This window comes from Molossus molossus, unplaced genomic scaffold, assembly GCF_014108415.1.
Source record: "Molossus molossus isolate mMolMol1 unplaced genomic scaffold, mMolMol1.p scaffold_m16_p_3, whole genome shotgun sequence".
NCBI lineage: Eukaryota > Metazoa > Chordata > Mammalia > Chiroptera > Molossidae > Molossus > Molossus molossus.
Genome location: NW_023425366.1, coordinates 76,735,244 through 76,756,834, shown reverse-complemented (window position 1 = coordinate 76,756,834; position 21,591 = coordinate 76,735,244). Strand labels below are relative to the sequence as shown.

The following is a 21,591-nucleotide window of genomic DNA, read 5'->3' as shown; positions in this document are numbered from 1 at the left end:
AAAACAACAGCTATGCTCTCTGCCATTACCATAGATAAGCATTTAAGTACATAGAGATATTAGAGCACTCGGGGGTCCCCGAAGTGCTGAGATTGATTTCTAAAAAATAAATAGTGAATTGTTTATTTCTTTCCCTGCCTCACTTTTCCCTGAGACAGAACAATTGGTTACTTATTTTTTATGATTGCATTATTCTTGCGTATATCTTTTCTGTGGTACAGGCTATAAAAGTAAATAGAGGATCCAGCTGAATGAATGAATATCCCTTTAGTGAGTGTGGGGAGGAAATAATAATACTAAGTATGGCAAAACTATTTTTATGTGATGAACCAAAGTACCTTTGCTCCCCTGCTCCCCAGTCCTAAGCCACAGGCCACCAGTAAATGTGTGTGTAAAATGACAGTTTTATGTATTCTGGTGTTAACAGAGGTACCTCGCAGTTTGTTTTGTCCCCAGAATGCAATTAATATGATTTTTGAAAGGCAGTGGCATGTTCTATTTTAATTTACAGGGTCACGGAAGGGTACCATGCAGTATGTGACTTTTCTGTAACACTCTCCACTCTATCTTTGGGTGAAAGCCTTGTTGAACAGTGAGATAACACAGTTGCAGGGTGATAATACAGTCATTTTCATGGTGCTGTGAGTTAATTTCAGAGGTGGAGCTATCCTTACTTAGGAAAATAACGTGCATTCTCCCCTTAGACCAGCCATTTGCTCAGATTAGTGGATGGCCATTGAGTATCTCCCACGTTCAGGGTATTGGAGTACCGGCATTGGCTTAACTCTGCTTCCTTCCCTCCTCCTTATTCTCTTCCTTCCTGGCCATTATTTCCCAATGATTCTTTTTTAAAATATGTTTTTATTGATTTTTTTAGAGAGAGAGGAAGGGCGAGAGATAGAAACATCAATGTGAGGGAGAAACATGATCAGCTGCCTCCCGCACGCCCCCTACCAGGGATCGAACCCGAAACCTGGGCATGTGCCCTGAGTGGGAATCAAACAAGGACCTCTCAGGCCATGGGACAATGCTCAGTCCATTGAGCACACTGGCCGGGCTCCCATTGATTCTTTATATATCTGTTGTCCATGGCAGTAAAGTAATTCAGTATTGCCCCGCCCCCAACTTGACCATTAATTAAATTTTAAACTGCCTGTGTAAGTGCTCAGGCTGCCATAACAACATAACATAGACCTGGTGGCTTAGACAACAGAAATTACTTATCTCACAGTTCTGGAGGTTAGAAGTCCCAGATTAAAGTTCTCCAGGGTCAGTCTCTGGTAAGAGTTCTCTTCCTGGCTTACAGAGGCACATAAAGGAAGAGAAGAAAGGAGACACTCTCGTATGTCTCTTCATAGAAGGACACTAATGCCATTGGATCAAGGGCCCACCCTTTATGGCCTCATTTGAGTTTAATTACCTCCACAGATGCCCTGTCCCCAAATACAGTCACTTTGGGGATTAAGGCTTCAACATAGTAATTTGGGAAGTGGAGACACAAACATTCAGTCCATAACACTGCCCAAACCACAGGAGAAAAGACATCCTAAAATAGAAAAACCATACCACCCCGAACTTTGTAGCCGCTATTAAACATTGAGCAGGGTGTTCTGTGCTTCCTCCACCTAGCAATAGCCCATGCAAACACATTCTGAGGAGGGTTGCAGGGAGAGCTTGAGACGTCGCAGGAAAAAGCCAAATGAAGCATCTCAAATACCTGTTTGCTTTCCCATCTTTCAGCAGGGAGCTGGAGAGGCTAGTTGAGGGATGGAAGGAGGGATTGCTCGCCCCCAGAAGTGCCTAAGGACAAAGGACTGCTTCTCGTCTTTCTCTGCAAGGGTCTGTCTCTGTGTGGTGTCCTTGAGGTGACTCTGGCCTGTTCCCGAGGAAGGAGCTTTTCTCTGCTGACCCTGGCTTGGGGAACAGAGACTGGATGTCCTGGTAGGAGGGGTGCAGTCTGCACTCCCCATGTCGCTTGCTGAGGGGATATCCCAGCTCTGGGCACATCCCAGCCTAGCCTAGGCCTGACCTGGGCAGAAGGGGGCCTCAGAACCAAAAGATCCTCTGGGCAGCCAGCTCGTGGTTGCTGGGACACAGCTCAGAGCAGAACAGTGGTTGGCAGAGGCTGAAAGGGAGCCTTGGATCTTCCTGCCAATGTGATAGGCGGTTGCAGGGTTTTGTGAAGCAGGCTGATGAACCCTCTCAAATAGAGGCACCTTAGGCCGCTCGGCTGTGTAATTGGGATGGAAATGGGCCAATGAGAGGCAGCAGTTTGTGCTTAACCTTTTGGGAGTTTTGTTCCAAGAGACTGTGTGGGGGGCAGGAGGAGGGGGCAGAAAGAAGCATTACAAATAATCAGCTTCTCCGCCTGATTTGTAATGAATTAGTAATAAATGGCCTAGCGCTCTATGAAAGTCTGACGATTATAGAGCAGCTTTAGCGAAGTGCATGGGACCACATCTTATTTTGATCAGCTGTAGCATAGCAAAGACATGTAATTATCATAATCTAACAATTAGCCTGGCATCACTTTCCAGTGTTTAATTACCCCGATAAATGGTAATTGAATAGAGGACTTAATGACAAGAGAGAAACTTTCATTCTGCCTTAGGTGCTTAAGTTGTCTACTCGGCTAGGCATCGTTTTCTAGCATCGCTCGAACAGCGGTCCTGATGATCCTTTTCCTCTTTGCGGTCGGCCATTATTTTGTTCCTCTTTCCTGACCTTTGTTTATAACACCGTTGGGCAGCACTCAGAATTTGACATGGGACCCAGAACACAGAAGGAGATTATTGGGCACTTTACACAGTTTTTCTGTTTTATAAGCCTTACGTCTAAAATCCTCCAGCTACACTTTCCCTTTCTTAGACACCTGTCAGTCACCGCAGTGGGCAGGCACTGTGCTAAGTGCTGGAGATACTCAGAGGGGTCCACACCAGCCCTGTTTTCAAGAGGCTCGGTACTGTACTAATAAATAGAGGTCTACGTAAAAGTACAGAGTAACTTCTGTGGTTTGCTTTCAGCACAGTCCCAGTTTTCTTGTAAGTCGATGCATTTACCTTGAATAAATTCCGTGCGTTTTATGACTGCACCCACCACCTGATTTCTGATGACCCCAGATTTCTTCTTTCCCACCTTCGCCTTTTTCCTGGTCCCAGAATTGCTTCCAGCTGCTCACAGGGCTCTAACCGCAGGGATGAAACGAACTACTTTTCACATGCTGATTTACATAGAAACAGCAACCAATGCCTGCTTTGCATCCTCAACTCTGTATGGAGCACTTTTGTTGTTATTGTGTCCAGCAAACCCAACAAAGCCATGAACAAGTATTTTCTTTCTTCCAGGGTGTTGTTGTTTCTTTGTTGAATGATAGGTTAATAGAGTTCAGTTCCTTGCCACGTAGGTCTCAAATACCCTAGCCTGATTTTTGAAAAGTCAGGGCCAAATTTCAGACTTAGTTGGTTATGATTCCAATAAGTTATCATCAAACCATAATACAAATATTTATTTCACTGTTTACCCACCAGCACTTAAGAACTATTAAATCATTATATGAGCTGGTTAACAGGAAGGACATTTATTAGTGCGCTTTGGCTATGTTTTTATTATTGAAACTAGAAATAGCCTGGAACTCCACTGGGTAACGCCATCCCAATAGGACGCAGAAGGACTACCTGTGTGTCAGCTCTTTGGCAGGGGGCGTATTTGTTTGACTGACTCCTGAGTCCACTGAACAGAATCAGTTTGTTTAATCCTTTTCTCCCGGGACAGCGGCTGGATAACCTGTGCAATGATTTCCTATGTCTGGCTTTGGATCTGTGTGTATGTGGCAGGTACTCTGTTCTGTGTGCTTAGCACGATGTAAAACTCGGGAGAACTTAGGGCATGGAGGGCAGCTTTGTCAGGAAGCTCCTGGCCAGCAGAAGTCGAGAGATGCCTGTTTTGCATTGTGGAAGTGACCTCTTAGGACATATGCCGATTGCCAGACGATACTTCTTTATTTTACTTTAATCCCCTTTTCAAAACCATTGGAAGTGATCTGTGATTGTTGGGTCTGTAGAACTCTGCCTGGTTAATTCTTTGGCTGACTTGGCCTATTGACGTTGACACATTCCTACTCCGTGCCCAAGGCCTCGGTGGGGGCTTAGAAGCAATTAGACTGTCACCCCGAGCTCCCAGTCCCTTCCTGAAGGAAAGTCTTGTTTAGGCTCTGCCAATTTAATGCTTTGTTTCCTTTGGAGTGCCTCCGTCAAGCTAATAAAACAAACTCCAAATGAGTTAAAACACTGGAGGAGAGCACAATGTGTGGGCCCTGTATTTGAAACAGGTATTACTCCTGGGACACATCAGTTTTAAAAAGTCTTTCGGACTGATGTGTCTTGTATTTGAAAAGCAACAAGTGAAAGCTATTTGAGATTTTTATCCATCTATTTGATACAAAGAATTAGTATTAAATGCGGGATTTTTAAATCACTTGCTTAAGCTTATTGTGCGTATTCACGTATGCGGGGTGGGGGGTGGGGGGGACGACAGGTTAGTATCCTAACCACTAATGAATTCTAAATATCGGACCAAGTGAAATATGTCTTATTCCCACTGCCAACCGTTACTGAATTCAAAGCAAATCTCTCATGCTGCAGAATTCATAATTATCAAAACATGTATGCGTAAGAACTTAACTGGAATGTTCATTAATGGATAAATAGAGCACCAGCTCTGGGCTCTAAATATTTTGTCAGTGTCTTGTGCTTCATTGGGAAAAAAATGTGTGCGTTGTAGCATACAACGTTTCAACTGCAAGAGTACGTAGGAAATATCTCTGAAATTCATCCTTGTGTAGCTTTTTTTTTTTTTTCCCCTTATGTAACTCTTCACTTCTGTGGGGATTTCAGTTGTGGTTGGTGTGTTCTAGAGCCTGGAAGAGCTGGATTAGACTTCCTGAAATGATGTGTTGCATTCATCATGTACTATATGCCTCCTTCAGCCTTAACAGCTGGCCTGGTGACAGTGAGACTGTCCATACGGACTCTCTCAGAGCTGAGAAATGAAGGTCAGTTGCCGACACACTTGAAAGACAGACACGTTTTAGCCCATGACAGGGGGGCGCAGTTACAATCAGTACAGGAAATCTTTCTTCAGCCACCTCCCCCCATGGATGCTAATATTATTTATCTACCCAAAGTTTGATTTGCTATTTACATTCCATGCTTTAACCCCTGCAAGGAAACAACAGAAAAAGAGCATCTTCGGCTGTAGGGTACGAAAGCCCTAAGGCTTGCGTTTCGAAGGAAGAACAGGAGACAAGAAGAGATGTGTTGCGCAACGGAGGCTGCCATTCTGCTCACTCCTCACAAAACATATTCATGAACCGAACCCATGTCTGCTGCGGGGCCCGTCGGCCCTCAGGACAAATGAGGAACCCTGCTGGTTCAAAAAGAGACCTCTTCTTCTGGAATTAGCCTTTAAATCAATAACAGTAGAATCCAAAGACAATGCTGCCAAGATATTCACCCTAGATTTAGTTAAAAATTTGGGAGGAACCCTTCGCTGATAAATGTGCTTAATCTTGGACCATGAATCATATCCTTCTGCATTTCAATTCCAGAATGTAATATATTAAGTCACCTTGCAATTAAAGAAGTGACATTGTCATTCTGTTCAAATAGGGATATTAAAACAGTCACCACTTTGACAGATTAAAATACATTGAAAATGTAAAAATCAACTATCCAGTTCATGATAAATAACATCTTCCTTATTGAACCCTTTAAAATGTTACATGGAAGGGGGATAAAGTGTCGCACGGCTTCCTCACTTCTAATAAGCACTGTGTCTCCTGTCGGTAAGACTGTTTCTAACTTTATGGAGTAGAAAAACTTCACTCAGGAGCTGCCTGATAAAAATACTTCAGTACACACCCTGCGGTCCGGAGAGACATGGGTTTGGTTCCTGCTAAGGGCACGTACCTTGGTTGCAGTTTGTCCCCGGCCCTGGTTGGGTCGTGTGTGCAGGAGGCAGCCACCCGATGTGTCCCTTTCACGTCAATGTTTCACTCTCTCTCTCTTTCTTCCTCTCTCTCCCTCCCTCCCTCCCTCCCACTCTACCTGAACAAAAAATGGAAAGATGTTCTCGGGTGAGGATAAAAAACAAAACACAACTCTGTACGTATTCTCCTGGAAGCAGTCTGTCTGCTTCTCCAGCAACGTAGCCAAAGGCCAGTTTAGAACATTTTAAATATGCACCATTCCCTTCCCCTCCCAGCTCCTGAAAATGCATTTGGCTTCAGCAAATGTGATGAGATGAGGGCAGGAACACGGCAGGGCAAAGTGGCTGAAGATGGACTCCAGGGGACCATGGGAGGCGGCTGCCCTGCAGCCGGAACCCCACGCCTTGCCTGTGTGTCCTCTGGACGTGGCCTCTCCTGTTGTCAATCCCACAACACAAGACCATATGGTGGTAGAAGGGGAAGGAAGGTCACTGACATGAAAACCAGCCACTGAGGAAGAAAGCAAGGTGGTGTCTATTTGCCGTAGCTGAGAAGAACCAAGGACACTGAGTGCGTTGAGAACTCCCGCTTGAAGTAAAGGACTAGAACGCTCTAATACGACCGTCCTCAGTGGAGGGACCCATGTTTCAAAATAAATTATTTAGTGAGGAGGAGCAAAGTCCTTATAGTTTGGGTTAACGGGGATCATGAAACAATGTTTTGGGCCCCATCTCAGTAGAACCTTGCGGCTCCGTTGTTGATAATGCAAGGAAAAGGCAAATGATCAACTGTTACCTCACCTCTGTTGTCTTTATTTCATTTGATTTTCGAGACTCAAGTCATAATTCACTTTCTCCAGACAAGTTAAATAAGGAGAGCAATCATAATAGTTTTACGTTTATAATCAAAATTGTATTTACCTAGGAAATCAGATAAATATGAAGACAAACTAAGATAAACACACATCCGCAGAAAGGCTTTCTAGCTCAAATCCCAACTTTGGTTGTTATTTTGTGCTATTAATAGCCCTGAAATGTGTTGTGGGTCCCCCCGCCTCCCCCAATCCTCCAGGCAGCCTCTGGGTCATCAAGAACTATCATAAAGTACATAACTCAGTTTTGGTAATTGAGTTGATTACAAAGAACAAGTTTCCATGCAGAATTTTATTCTTCTTAATTAACTAAAATGACCCTTTTGTAATATGTATGACATTCTCAACCAGTCTTCTGCCAAATTTTGATTAATGTGTACAATGTATTCTTGCCATAACAGAGTACATATACTATTTATTATGTGCTATAAGGAGCACTGACCTGAATACCCAGCAAGAACAAGGGCCATTATTCTATGCCTAGGAGATGTTTCCTGGCACTTGAGACTTGAACTGTGAGAACACAGCCAGGGCAGTATTCATTTCACTCCAACACAATCACTTTTCTAAGTGTGGTGACTATGCATGCTTTTGCATTATAAACCACTGTGATAATCTAGTAGAGATTATATTATAATTATTGTTGGCTTGTTGGGAATATGTTCATAATATGCAGTGATCTCAGAGAGGTAGAGCTCCATAGATACAGTGGATAGAAATTAAGGATGAGGAGTGAAAAGGACGTATATCCAAGAAATTTACCCGTGTTTTAAAATAGGCCGTACTACCCATGGTATTTGTCAATATTGGCATGTAGAATCATTCTTTCTTGATGTGAATTTGCTCTTTTAAAATGAGCTAAAGCTGTTTCCTGATGGAAAAAAGATCCCTTCGTGTGCCTAACAGCACTTTATTCTAGGAAAGACTGAAATGATGTGTGTGTTTGGGTGTTACCCCTGTGATCTGAGACGTATTCTAATGTTGATGCACCCTTTGGCCTCCAGTTTAGGAGTTTGGGATCAACCCACTCAACCTTGCAGCAGGCTTTCCTAGATGAACAGTGAAAGTTGGGTGAGGGCATTTACAACTGGTAAAGCTTTACAGCCATTGTGGTGAGCAGGAAAGAGAATATGCTTCAGAACCATTTAAGACTTGGGTTGAAATCCTAACACTGCTATTTATTTCCTGTGGGGAAAAAATTAAACTAAGAGGATAACAACTTCTCAGTAAAATGAAACTAATTATACCCACTCAATAAGTATTTCATATGTAACATTTGTAAAGCCATAGCATAGTATCTCCTGGATGTGGAAGATATTTGCTGCACCAGTGAATGGAGAAGAGAACCGAAACCCATCAAGAATGAGAATACTCCCTGCAGGGAAAGCAGAGTAGACCTAAGAGCTTGACGTTAGCAACGTGCTCTCTCAGGAAGTGGAATAGTGGAGAGCTTCAGTTCGGAGGTCAGAACTTAAGTTGCTTAGGTTTGAATTCTGCTTCCATCTTTTCCTCAGTTGTGTAACACTGAGCAGAGAGCTTGACTTTTAATCTCAATTTTCTCACCTTTAAAGGTTGTGCAAGTAATGTCTATTCTGTGGGACTGGAGATGGAAGTTAAATTGAGATAATGAATGTAACACAATAAACATTCAATAATATTTGCCATACATATGTGCTTTTTCAGAGTAAAGCCAGAAAATAATGGTTCATTGCTACTTTGTAGCCAGAGAGCATGATTTGGGATAGTATTAGAATATTTAACCCTAAATTTTTCTTTGGATTGTACTTGGTACATTATACAGATGCTTTTTATGAGTTTCAGTTTATCATGGTTTTTGTTTATATTGGCCCTTCTATGAAGTTTACATTACTGAACTGACTTGTATAAATAAAAGATCTGAAACATAAGTGTAAGTTCTATGCTGAATCACCATATTTATTTTGTCATGTGAATAGAAGAGTAGAAATCCTAATTCCTTGGCAAACCCATTTTAAAAATAGGTTCCACAATAATTTACTTAACACCCTGCACAAAGTAAAATGTCACCCAGAAGGGATAACTGGTCAACCCAATGTAAACCAGGTCTTCAATCTCATGGTCTGTTTTATTAAAATGTTAGCAAGTTTAACAGGACTAAAGGATAAAATTCAGAAAAAGCTAAATATGAGGCATCAAATAACTATGACAATTTGTAGAATAGAGCAATAATGGAATGGATCCGGCCAATGGCGGTTTTAATTTTTATTTTCACTTTTAAGCAGTGTCGAGTGCTAGTCGAAGCTAAGATGAGTGACACTTAGGGAAAGGAAAAACATCCCCTTGAATGTCTTTAAAATCTATAATAATAATATAATAATACAAAGTGCATCTGGGCATTGCCTTCTGCTGCCGTTCTTGTCTGGCTCTCATCCAGAACTTGTCAGGCTACTCTTGAGTGCTGATGATTCATAGCCCAGCACCCTTTTATCTGAACGTAGCAGTGGCTTTTCTTTGTACTTTGGCAGTGATGTTACCTTGATGTTCAAAAATCTTTTAAAAGCAGCACAGACTTTGCTTGCATCTTGACAAATCGTTGTCTTCCAGTAATGAAGAAAAATAAACTTGGTTCTGTGATCATTGTAAATATACACAAATAGATACTTCCTTTTTTTTTTTTTTGGTTTGTTTTTTAAAAGTTGTTAGTATTTTGAGATCTTCTCACTGAAAAGTAATCTGATCATCTTTTCTAATTTCCCCTGTATAAAGCAGCATGCTGATTTTCAAAAGTATGGATCAAATGGAGTTTTTTTTAGACCATTTGATATTTGAGGACAGATTTAGGATTTTTAACAAGGGAAACATAAGGATATTTTTATTTGTGTTATATGCTCTTACTGATGTTTAAAAGTTAATAGTTTATTATTACCCATTTGTTTTTGTTTTGTTTATTAACTTCACCCAAGGAAAATTTTTCCATTGATCTTCAAAGAGAGTGGAAAGGGGGAGGGAAAGAGAAAGAGAGGGAAAAAAAAAAGTGATGTGAGAGAGACACATTGATTAGCTGCCTGCTGCATGCATTTTGACCAGGGCTGCGGATTGAAACTGCTTGACTGGGAATTGAATCTGTGACCCTTTAGTGTGAGGGCCGACACTCTAACCACTGAGTAACATCAGCCAGGACTATTATTACCCATTTGAATATGCTTTAATCTATCCTGATGGTAATAACAGTGCTTCATATCCACATGGCGCTTTTCATACATTTCCTCATCCGAGACCCGAAGCAGCCATGTGAGGGTAGCAAGGCAGATTCTTACTATTATCCCAGATTACATAGGAGGAAACCGAGGCTCAGGATGGTGTCTGACTCTCCCACTCAACCTGCAGCAGAAACCAGTGCCTAAGATGGGTCTACTCACTTAAAACTAGTGCCTCCACTTTTATCATGTTGTATTTCAGAAGAATCTCGACTTTGTCAATGAAGATTTAGCATCTGGAGTGAAGGTGGTAGTATTTCTACAGGATTGAACATTGGTCACAACAGCCTGTGGAAGGTCTTTGTTACATTTGGGTATTTTAAGGAGAGCCCTGGGAAACTGGAGGACATGAGTGTCAATAAACTAGAATGTGAGGAGCCTGGGAACTATACCAGAAATAACCAAAGGAATCAGGATTTTCGAGGCTGGAGAAAGGAGGTTACAGAGTGATATAAATGACATCTCCAGGTGTTTTATGGACTACCTGGTGGAAGAAGAATTCGATTTGTTCTTGTAATTTCAGGCAGCAGAAGTAGGATCACTGGATAGAAATTATACAGAAGCCCATTTATACTCAATATAAGAGGAGACTTTCTAACATTTGGAGATGTCCAAAAATGGAATAGACTAGCTCACCCTCACTGGGAAGTGTTCACACTGAGACTGTCTGACTTCAAGATTATATGACTTTATGGGTGTTGTATTTCAGCAGTAACACAGTTTTATGATGAAATTTGTAAGAGCTCAGAGAATTTCCTCACTAGGTAAAAACAGTTTTTTTCCCCTAGTTTTTCCACCCTGGTTTTAGAAAAGTGTAAGATGTACCCATAACAGTTCCTGTTTTACACATTACTGGGTCCTGAGAAATACCGTCCAGTTGATGGGAAAGGCATATTAGTTAAAACAGATAAGCAGTACTTTTGTTAGGTAAGATTTGGAGCAGACAGTGTGTTGTGTGCAGTGGTGTGTGTTTGTGTGCACACACATGTGCGTGTGTGCATTTTAACTATTTCGGGATGAAGTAGCCCTGGTTTTTGTTCTTTTCACCTGGCTTGTTACTTTCTCTACTCGTCAGTCCAGCCCTAGAACAAGACCTATGCGATTAAAAGAAATGGCCAGAAAATCATTCCAATGAGATGGTTTCAGTTTTCTTATTATAGAAAGGGACAGGGCATCAGAAAAAGAGATGGACTAAAATAAGTTTGTGACCTACACAGATTGACTAAGGGAAGCACCTAACTGGAATCAGAAGTCTGCATTCCAGGTCTAGCTGTCACTCACAGCTTCACCCTTATGCCCTAGGTTTTCCTTCCTCTAAAGTGTACATGTTGTTCTAGTTTTCATTCCTGCTTTTAAATCTTACGATTCCAGTTCTTTCAATTTGATGGCTCTAATTCTCTCAGTTTGCATAGAAAATTGAGAATGGTCTCAATTATAACAAAAAACAATTCAGTCATTTATTTGTTCTTTAAATTATTCATTTATTCAAAAATATTTAGTAAATGAAACACTACTTTAGAAATAAAACTTTGCTTCAGTGTATGTGATGTTCAGAATGAAAGGAAAACAGCACATCGGTATCTTTGATGCTTAAAATGAATGTGAAGGATTCCATTAGGAGGATATTTTAAAACAAAAATAATAGAATTTCTCTGTAACACGGCTTGTCGTGTCTTTGATTTTGAACAGTAACATTTCAAACCAGGCCACGAATCACAATGGCATGCGACAAAAACAAGTTATAATAAATCTTTTAGTCCTGGCCTCATTACAGGTTCAACCTCTGGTTCCAAACAGAAAGCTTTTCCGGTATGAATAATGTCCGCTTTTCCTTCTTCCCATAGATTCCAGAGGGGTGACTACCACATTGACGTCTGCATCAATGACTACCTGGATGTGTTCTGCCCTCACTACGAGGACTCGGTCCCGGAAGACAAGACGGAGCGTTATGTCCTCTACATGGTGAACTTTGATGGCTACAGTGCCTGTGACCACACTTCCAAAGGGTTCAAGAGATGGGAATGTAACCGGCCTCACTCTCCAAATGGACCACTGAAGTTCTCTGAGAAATTCCAGCTCTTCACGCCCTTTTCTCTAGGATTTGAGTTCAGGCCAGGCCGGGAATATTTCTATATCTGTGAGTATATGCAGATCTCTCATGTTGTGGGGGAGCTGGGGGAATCCGGAGTAATTTTTTACCCGTGTTCCAGAGAATTGCAGCGAGCGGGACTCTGCATCACAGATGTCTCCTCGCAAATGCATACATCAGGGTCCCCAGACACATTAGCTGGGAATTGAGAGCACAGATTAGATTAAAGGCACCGTGCCTCTCCCCCTGTTCGGTGAACCACTGCTGACTTGTATTTCTTTTAAATGAAAATTGCTAGGACTTCTCCAAAGCTGAGGAAAAGAAAAAGAGATTCCTGAAAGAAAAAAAAAATAATGGAAATAATTAAATTTACATAGCTTAGAGTCACTGAATTTCTTATTCAGGTGTCAGCAATATCTTTTCAATCATCCACATTTTCAGTGGAGAAAGCTAAAACTCCTGCAAATGTCAGCATGCTGACGATAAATACTCTCTTTGCACCGAGGAGAAAAGACAATTATTAAGAGCAGCTGTGGTTTTAAACAGGCAAGAGCATGACGAAGGATCTAGGAGGGGTTCCCAGGGAGCTGGTGTAAGTGCGTTTCCCACCTGTGAGCATGGGGGACCCTGTGCTGAGAGAGCTCTATGCTTCCTGCGTGGACCTCTGCTGTAACCACATGGCCATGGCCTCTGTTTCCACGTCATGTACACCATCACTTCTTTAGTCCTCAGACTAGTCATAGATTCCAAACCTCTGTGCATGAGTTGTGGGATCATGTTATAATGCAGATTCTGGCTCTGGGGTCCGAGATTCAGTGTTTATAAAGCTCCTGGGTGGTGATGCTGCTGGTCCACAGATCACACCTTGAGTTAGCAAGGTTACAGGTCCTACCTAATTTAGGTAGCTTGCTGGGTCTCTATCTGGACTTTCCTTGAATGAATATCAAATGTGTAAGCAATTTGGCCCTTCCCACCTGTTTTCACTGTCAGCTAAACGAATTAAATGTTTTTTTTAAAGTATACTTATTGAATAGAGGATCCTGTCGGAAGTGTTGGGGGACATGAGATGGAAAGACACTCCCTGTCCTCGAGGACTGTCTAGCCGGGAGCAGACATGTCCATAGGCAGTTAAAGTGTAAACAGACAATTGCTGAGTCAAGATGAATGCAGGGAGCAGTGGGCCCTGGTGGAGGACGTACCTCACCTGCCCGAAGAAGCAGGACACGCAGCTGCACACGTGTGTAGAGGTCCAAGCTATACCACCCAGTGTGCTTAGCATGACTTTCCACCCCACCTGCCAGACCAACACGATGAAGAACATTCCTGTGCTGACTCATGGCTTCAGTTCCAGTGTCCCCACCTACCCTTAACCCACATGCTTTAGGTCTAGAAGGATTTCTAGCTCCCTTCTTCAGAAAACAGAATTTTATAATAAGCCCGATTTCATCATCACAAGAGCACTCTCGCTTATATTGGAATTGAATTTAAAAAGGAAATTGAACAGTACCCGTTTTATTATTTCAGTGCATATTTCAGTCGTTAGTCATGAGAAAACATGCGAAAGCCTTGATACGATCTCACGTTCGATCCATAAAGGAAGAAAAGGAATATTGAGTCCCACGGCTGGAGGAAACGCGGGCACAGTGAGCTCACACGTTCTCAGGCAGCCGGCTCTTGCCCTTGGCTGATTTTTTTTTACTTTGTGAAAGAATCTCATTTGGCAAATGAACAAAAGGAAAGAGAAAGACTTCAGTGTGGGACAGCAACTCATTAATTGTCTCACTCTAAAATATTATACCGACACAGGAGGAAATCATCGCATTTCCAAGTTTTGATATTGGTTTCTCAGGCTGCAAAAACAAGAAGAGCAAAACCCAGAAATGAACAGAGAGCACTATGATGGGAAACATACTCACCAGCTAACTGGTTGATTGCATGATTATTAAAAATTATAGAATCCATTGAGGTTCATAAGCAAGATGTTATTATTCAAATATACCCATAGTGCTTATGACTCGTTTTTTCCTCATTTATGGTTAAATTCAATATTTCACTAAAAACCATTATGTGTCTTCTATAACATTCATTTAACGGAGTCATTTAACTGTCAAGGGTTCCTGTCAAAGTAATTGTTCCAAAATGCTTCAAAATATCAAGAGCTTTTTGCTGTTCAGCTGAGTTTAACCTGAATTACATTTTTTAATGAAAGGTAAAATAGCACAAAATGAGCAGTGAGGAGATGCTCATTTATAAGAAGCAAGCACAGTGGCCTGTAGTCAGTTAAATTGAAAGTTGAACCGTGTACCCTCCCCTGTGTTAGTGGCGGAGGGGTTTCCTCTCTCCCTGCACAGAGCTGGAGTGGCCCGCTCCTGTGGACGTCTTAAAGACGTTTAATATGCCGTGGTCATAATTAAACTAAAGAATTCCTAGAGGAGACTTGGCCCTCAGTTGAATTCTTCTCTCTCCTAACATGTGTGGAAGGAACCAGATGATTGGGAAGTAGCTCGTCTCACACTTACTATGTCACCAGAAGATCCGTTGCTCATCTCGGGAACAGGCTGACTGCCCCCCGGTCGGTTTTATAAAATGTTCTTACTAGGCCGGGGGTCTAGTTCAGCTCTTCACGGCCTTAAAATCTCTTCCACGTTTGCCAAGAGAAACAGGAAAGCTGTTGCCCAAGGCAGGCGGTCCTGCTCTGGGGCGCTGGAGGCAGCGTTACATTTGGTGGCGCCTGAACCGGTTGGAATGTACACTGGGATTTGTGGGGAGAGGAGTAGTTCACCAAAGGATGTCCACCTCCTCATCACACCAGGACGCAAACCGGAGCGTTCTCATCAAGGTCAGCTTGATCCTCCACGAGATTCACTTCTCGTTCCAATGCGGTCTGCACGACTAAGAAATACAGTAGTTGGGAATATCTCATGAAGTTTCCAATTTACTTTAAAAATAAAATAATCTTGCCCTGGCTGCTTTGGCTCAGCAGTTAGAGCATCGGCCTGCAGACCAGAGAGGCCCAGGTTCGGTTCCCGCTAAGGGCACGTACCTCGGTCCCAGTTTGTCCCCAGCCCCAGTTGGGGTCCTGTGGGTGGCAACCACTGGAGGTGTCTCTCTCACATTGATGTTTCTTGCTCTCTCTTCCTCCCCTCCCCCTACTGCTCTATCTGCAGATAAATGCAAAAATGTCCTAGGGTGAGAAAAAAAAAAAGTATATATATGAATATATATATATTCTTGCCCTGGCTGGTTTGGCTCATTGGTTACAGCACTGGCCCGCAGACCAGAGTCTCAGGTTCAATTCTGGTCAAGGGCACGTACCTCTGTTGCAGTTCAGTTCCCAGCCCTGGTTGGGGTTATGCGGGATGCAACCAATTGATGTGTCTCTTTCACATCAATGTTTTTCTCTCTCTCCCACCCTTCCTCACACTCTATCTGAAAATCAATGGAAAAATATCCTTGAGTGATAATTTTAAAAATAATAATAAAATATTCTTTACATTTCTAGATTTTTTATTTGTCCCAAAATGACTCTATGCTATATCCTCCTTTCCTTGGGAACAGGCAATATATTGTGTTGTTATAATAACTGATTATTGCTAAGGCAGACTGAGCCCATTCTCAAATCTGACATAGACTGTTTTTAATCAACAGGAGTTATTTGGGTAAATGATTGGCATACTAAATTAGAGAAAGGTGGTGGTATGTCTATCAGTGATAGATTTGCAGAACTGCTGCCCACCAATAGGTTATGGCAATAGTCATAGACTTCCTAAGGCAAAGAGTTATTTTAGAAACTTCAAAAATACTCATTTTAGAAATGATTCTCATAAACATTAACCTATGAGAAGAGGTTTGAAAGAAGTTTTGCTGTTGCTGTTTTTAAATTAGAAGAGGCAAATGAAAATAACTTAAATAAGGCACAATAAACCCTGGCCGGTTTGACTCAGTGGTTAGAGCATTGGCCCGTGGACCAGAGAGTCTTGGGTTCAGTTCCCACTAAGGGCACGTACCTTGGTTGCAGTCTGTCCCCGGCCCTGGTTGGGGTTGTATGGGTGGCAACCGATCAATGGTCGATGTGTCTCTCTCACATCGATGTTTCTCCCTCCCTCCCTCCCACTCTATCTGAAGATAAATGCAAAAATGTCCTCAGGTGAGGATTAAATAAATAAGGCACAATAAGTTTTTTTTGTTTTTTGTTTTTTTTTATCCTCACCGGAGGATATTTTTCCATTTTTTGTACAGATAGAGTGGGAGGGAGGGAGAGAGAGAAACATCGACGTGAAGGGACACATCGAGTGGCTGCCACCCGCAGACCAACCAGGGCCCGGGACAAACTGTAACGGAAGTACATGCCCTTAGCGGGAACCGAACCAGGGTCTCTCCGGACCACAGGCCGACTCTCTAACCGCTGAGCCAAACTGGCCAGGGCAATAAGTTGTTTTTGTAAGTCAGAAGAAACACCGATTTTGAATGTCCTCCTTTGTAAGTAAAATAACCTGAGTCCTGGGTCCTTCTCTTGACTTAACTCCATTTTACCAAAGGGTCTGCACCACTAGAGTACAAAAGGACATCTGTAAGATGGCCCAGCCTAATGCCTTTTCCTTACTTAGTAGGTGTTCAGTAAACACCAGTTAAAGGGATATCATTAGGGAAATGCAGAGCAGAGAGACCTATTTGGTATCGGAAGTATAAAAGCCCTGCCACCCTGTTTAAACCAGCGTTACCTGTGGCTCCACTAGTGCAGCGACACCTGTCTGTTATCCTCACTGGAGTCACCATCTCCAAGCCCTCCAGTGACTGACTTCCTGTCTCACCAAGACAGAATCCAAAGTCTCTGACCTGGCCAGCAAGGTTCTCCTTGGCAGGTACTCCTCTCCCCCACCTTCGGCCTCTTGGACTTCTCTTACCACTCCCTCCGCCCTGTTGTCTCTGCTCCAGCGCCTGCCTCCTCCTTGTTCCGCATACCTGTCCGCACCCCGGACAGCAGGCCTTGGTACTTCCTCGTCTGTCTGCCTGGGGACCTCGCTGCTCCAGGCATCCTTGTCCTCGGCTCTCACTTCTTAAGTCTACACTAAGAGAAAAAAAATGTTGTTATCAGACAGGCTCTCCTGCCCTCCCTGTCTAAAGAGAACACCTCTGTGTTTCTCTACGCTTTTACCCAGCTTTATTTTTGCTCAAGCAGTCAGCACCCCTGGCATTAGATATTTATGGTTGTTTGTTCACAACTGTTTCTGCTCTGTGCCCTGTGTTATGTCGTTTGGCATGTGATAACTAGTGTTTACATAGCACTTACTCTGTTGCAGGCACTGTTCTATGCACCCTTCAATTCTCAAAACAGCACCACGAGGTACTGTTCTTCCCATTTTGCAGATAAAGAAATTGAGGCACAGAAAACTTAGGTAACTTGAAACAGGTTTATACAGATAAGAAGTAGCTGACCTGGGAGGAAATGAAGTGAGTGAGCAACTAAAAAGAGATGAAGAGATAAAAGTCCTAGGTATCAAATGCTTAAAGGGGGGCGGGGGCATACTTTATACTATATTTAAAAATATTAGGAACAATTAGCACTATTGTTTGGAAAATACTACTTTACAAACTGCTAGAAACCCAAATCAGATAAGTCACAAAATACATTTTAAACACATTTATGCATTTTTAGCTCTCCGAAGGATACTTTTCCATCCCCAAAAGAAATTTCAGTGGTATCTTCCTAGATGGTTGACCCTTTTATTTATTTGTTATTATTATTTTAATATTTTCCTTATTGATTTTAGAGAGAAGGGAAGGGAGAAGGAGAGAGAGATAGAAACATCAATGAGAGAAAACACTGATTGGCCGCCTCCTACATGCTCCCCACAGGGGATCAGGCCCACAACCTGGGCATGTGCCTTGACAGGCAACCTCTTGGTGTATGGGTCGATGCTCAACCACTGAGCCATCCCGGCCAGGTGATGATTGACCCTTTTAATATGATAACTTCAGAAGGCAGAAAAGTTGTGTTTTCAAATAAATTATTTTTAAATCCACTAGATATTCAGCATGTGGCATCATGATTCCACACTTGATTTAGGAATAAGTTCTAATGAGAGACCTACAATAAGAGGACAAATGCCATTTTCTGAAGATGATACTAAAACAACAGATACTTATTTGAGCATTTGCTGTACCTGAGGTATAGCTGATGTTGTTCAGAAGATACTCAGAGTAAAGATGGGTTATCATCACAACACCCAGATGGAAGCCAGGGTTTCTGGGAGATTGTTAGGGAATGCATCCTTCCTAAAATTATTGGTTTATCCCTTTATATCAGTATGGTGATAGAAATACAGAGCTGGAAAATGTCAGATTTTTTGATACTAGAATCCCGAAAATCTCATTAATGAAAAGAACTTTTAGGGAGCTGGAGAATTCTGCTCCAGTCTTCTTGAGATGCATATTTTTCAAAATTAGAAATAAAATCATGGGAACAATCTATGTTACTGTGAGCATCATTCCTAAATCCATAGCATTCAACAACTTGAATTCACAGTAATTAACTGCTCATGCTCGGCTTTATATACTTTAATTAAAAGGTTTATAGTCATAAGTCGTGAGGCAATTTTAATATGTACTATACAATTTTTGAAACTGACAGAATAAGTAACCTAAATTCTTAAGAGATATCTTATTGATCAAGATTAGCTTCAGAAATCATTTGTTTGTACAGTACAGTTATTGATTATTCATTAAAATGTATAAGAATACTCAAGCAAATCCAGAAACTACTAACATAAAGAAAGTCCTCCACTTGCCAACTAGATATGTTCCAAAAGCTTATTTGCAGGTGAGTTTTTTAGAACTTAGAATGTAGTTTCTCATAGAAGTGTTTCTAGAATCAGGTAAACCCACCATAGTGTGGGGAACCTACTTAACCATATTTATTTAAAACTATATTTTTAATAAAAAGTTGTAAAAAATGTATAGTTCAATAAATATTTGTTGAATGAATAAATGCCATATTAGTATAATAAATAGAACAAAAAAGCAAATTTATTTTTTTTATTTCTTAAATGCTGGTGTTTGAGAAAAGCAGATAAATTAGAAGCCCCAGGTTTTTGTTTTTTTGTGTTTTTTTTGGTAGTATGTGCCCCTTGCGGGAACTGAACCCAGGACTCTCTGGTCTGCAGACCGACGCTCAACCGCTGAGCCAAACTGACCAGGGCAGAAGCCCCAGGTTTTACTGCATCAGTCCCCTAGGGTCTTAATATATTTTTTTTTTTTATCATATGCTGGGGATAGAGAATGCACATGCTTTTTCAAGGCACCTACCCTGGTAAATGCAGCCTTGAGCTCCTCCTTACGTACTCTTAATAGCTGTGTGGCTTTGGGGTGGCATCGTCATCAAACCTCACTTTTTTCATCTGTAAAATGTGTATATGGTAATAGTTTATTGTCACAATTTTTATTTCTAGGACATAATTAAAGACGTATTTTTTCAAGGACCAGTTGACTACCAAATAGATAACTTCAATTATCCACATCCAAAAATGTTTGCATCCTGCAAAAAGTCAAGGCAACTTGTTTAGTCTGATTGATATTTTAGTTTAGTAAAAAAGTTCATAAATGCCTAGTAGAGATTCACATTTTAAGTCCATGCCCTATCTTCTGAAAGAATTACATGCTAGGATTATAGATGCTAAAGGGAGTCTCCATTCCTTTTTAGAAGTCTGATTCTTCAGCAGCTTTTTGTAGTGATAATCTACATTAATGATTATTTGTGGCCTGACAATTCACTCCAATCCACCTTTTTTTCCTGGGTTTTCTTATTGAAATAGAAGAGTGTCAAAACAGCACATTTATCAAAGCAGGAGGTAATCTTTTCCATCTTTCAAAGTCTTTTACTCTTTCAGGGGAGGTGACCTGTAAATACAATTACTTTCTTAAAATGAACCACTCAATATTTGCTTCAGAGTGTGTGTGCACTTTTATTTCATTATTGAAAACTGTTTTTTGATGACTGGAATCTTATTTTGGCCTTAAATGCGCTAGCATATACTTCTGCTGAGATTCAAGGGTTTATAACAGAAATTTCTGTGAAGACTGTGTTCACCCGTGTGATTTTCGGGTGTGTGGACTCAGGCCATGGTATTCAGCACGGCATGTTTGTATTAATTCAGAAGGGAGTTGAAGGGCAATGTTAGGAAATTTATAAATTTTAATATTTTTATAGTGAAAAAGAATGAATATGGCACAAACATCAAATAGTAATCGCTCAGATATAGATACAGAGCGTATCTTGGTCACTAAAATCTTTGAAGGGTTTTTTGTTGTTGTTTTATTTTATTTTGAACACATAATGGAACAGTTTCTCCCCACTTGGACACTGGAAGTTTGGGACTATATCAGATTTCTTCCTGAAAATAGTCATTCTGTTCCCTTTATATATTTCCCATGGTCTTTCGTGAACCTGCAAGAATGCACCTTTTTATTTAAAGAATGGGTTTTAGAGAATTGTGTCTTTTTCAAGTTGTCCCTAGCCGTCTTTTAGGGAAGCATGAATGGATTTCAAGGGCTCTTAAATGAAGGTTAAATAAAGAACAAGAAAGAGGATATTTAGGCAGCTCAGGATATTTTCCTGTGTTAATTCTAAGTTTCTCTTCTGCAAGCGGTTGTTTACAGCCAGGTGCCCTGTGGCCTTCTTACAGGAACGCTCTGCTCAGGCGGCTGGGGCCGACTCGTCCCCCATCCCCGGGTGCATTTCAGATGGCGCATTTCAGATGGTCGGGGTCAAACCAAAGGGGGAAGAGGCAGTAGAAAGGAACACAGGTTATTTGAAAATGCTTTATTATTTTGTAAATTTGGGACACTATTATTTGGTCACGTGGGGAGAATTGTCCTAAGAAATGCATGCCCCGTTGAATGACTTGACGAAAGGAGGAGGTTCTATTAAAGAGAACCAGAGAAATGAAGGGTAGACACATCTGTGAGAAGGAGAATGGAGCAGACATCACTGCTTCCTTGATGTTGGGAGCTTTCCTGAAGTTCACAAAGGGAGCCTTAAAAGCTACTGAATAACTGGGGCTTGTTGGAAATCCATGGCATCGGTCATAAGAAACTGAAGACTCCTAAGTATTCTTCCCATTGTTTGCATTTTTCAAAGGCTGTGATGCTCGGATAAGAAGCTCAAAAGCCAAATGGTTTTTATTGGTGCTCCTTTTATAAATTTAAAATGCTATTGCGAGACCGAGGAAACATGCGGTGTTCTGACCTCCTAAGGAGGAAGAAGGAATTATGTCACCTTCGGCTTCCTGTTCCCCCATGGAGACTAAATGCTGAAATGGAAACAAATTAAAGGATTGTTCTTTTTCATCCCTAAATGTCAAAAGTGGCCCCATCTCCTAGAGCAATAACGCACCTGATTAATTGTGTAATG

The 21,591-nt window shown here is 41.5% G+C and overlaps 1 protein-coding gene across 2 annotated transcripts in view; it reads left to right on the top strand.

The window, feature by feature from the left end:
- EFNA5 (ephrin A5) overlaps positions 1 to 21,591 on the top strand; it is a 271,255-nt gene that overhangs the window by 212,698 nt on the left and 36,966 nt on the right. For both annotated transcript variants that reach the window (XM_036280869.1, XM_036280870.1), the window contains exon 2: positions 11,938 to 12,230. In XM_036280869.1, the coding sequence (XP_036136762.1) occupies positions 11,938 to 12,230 (293 nt within the window). The remainder of the gene's footprint in view (positions 1 to 11,937; positions 12,231 to 21,591) is intronic.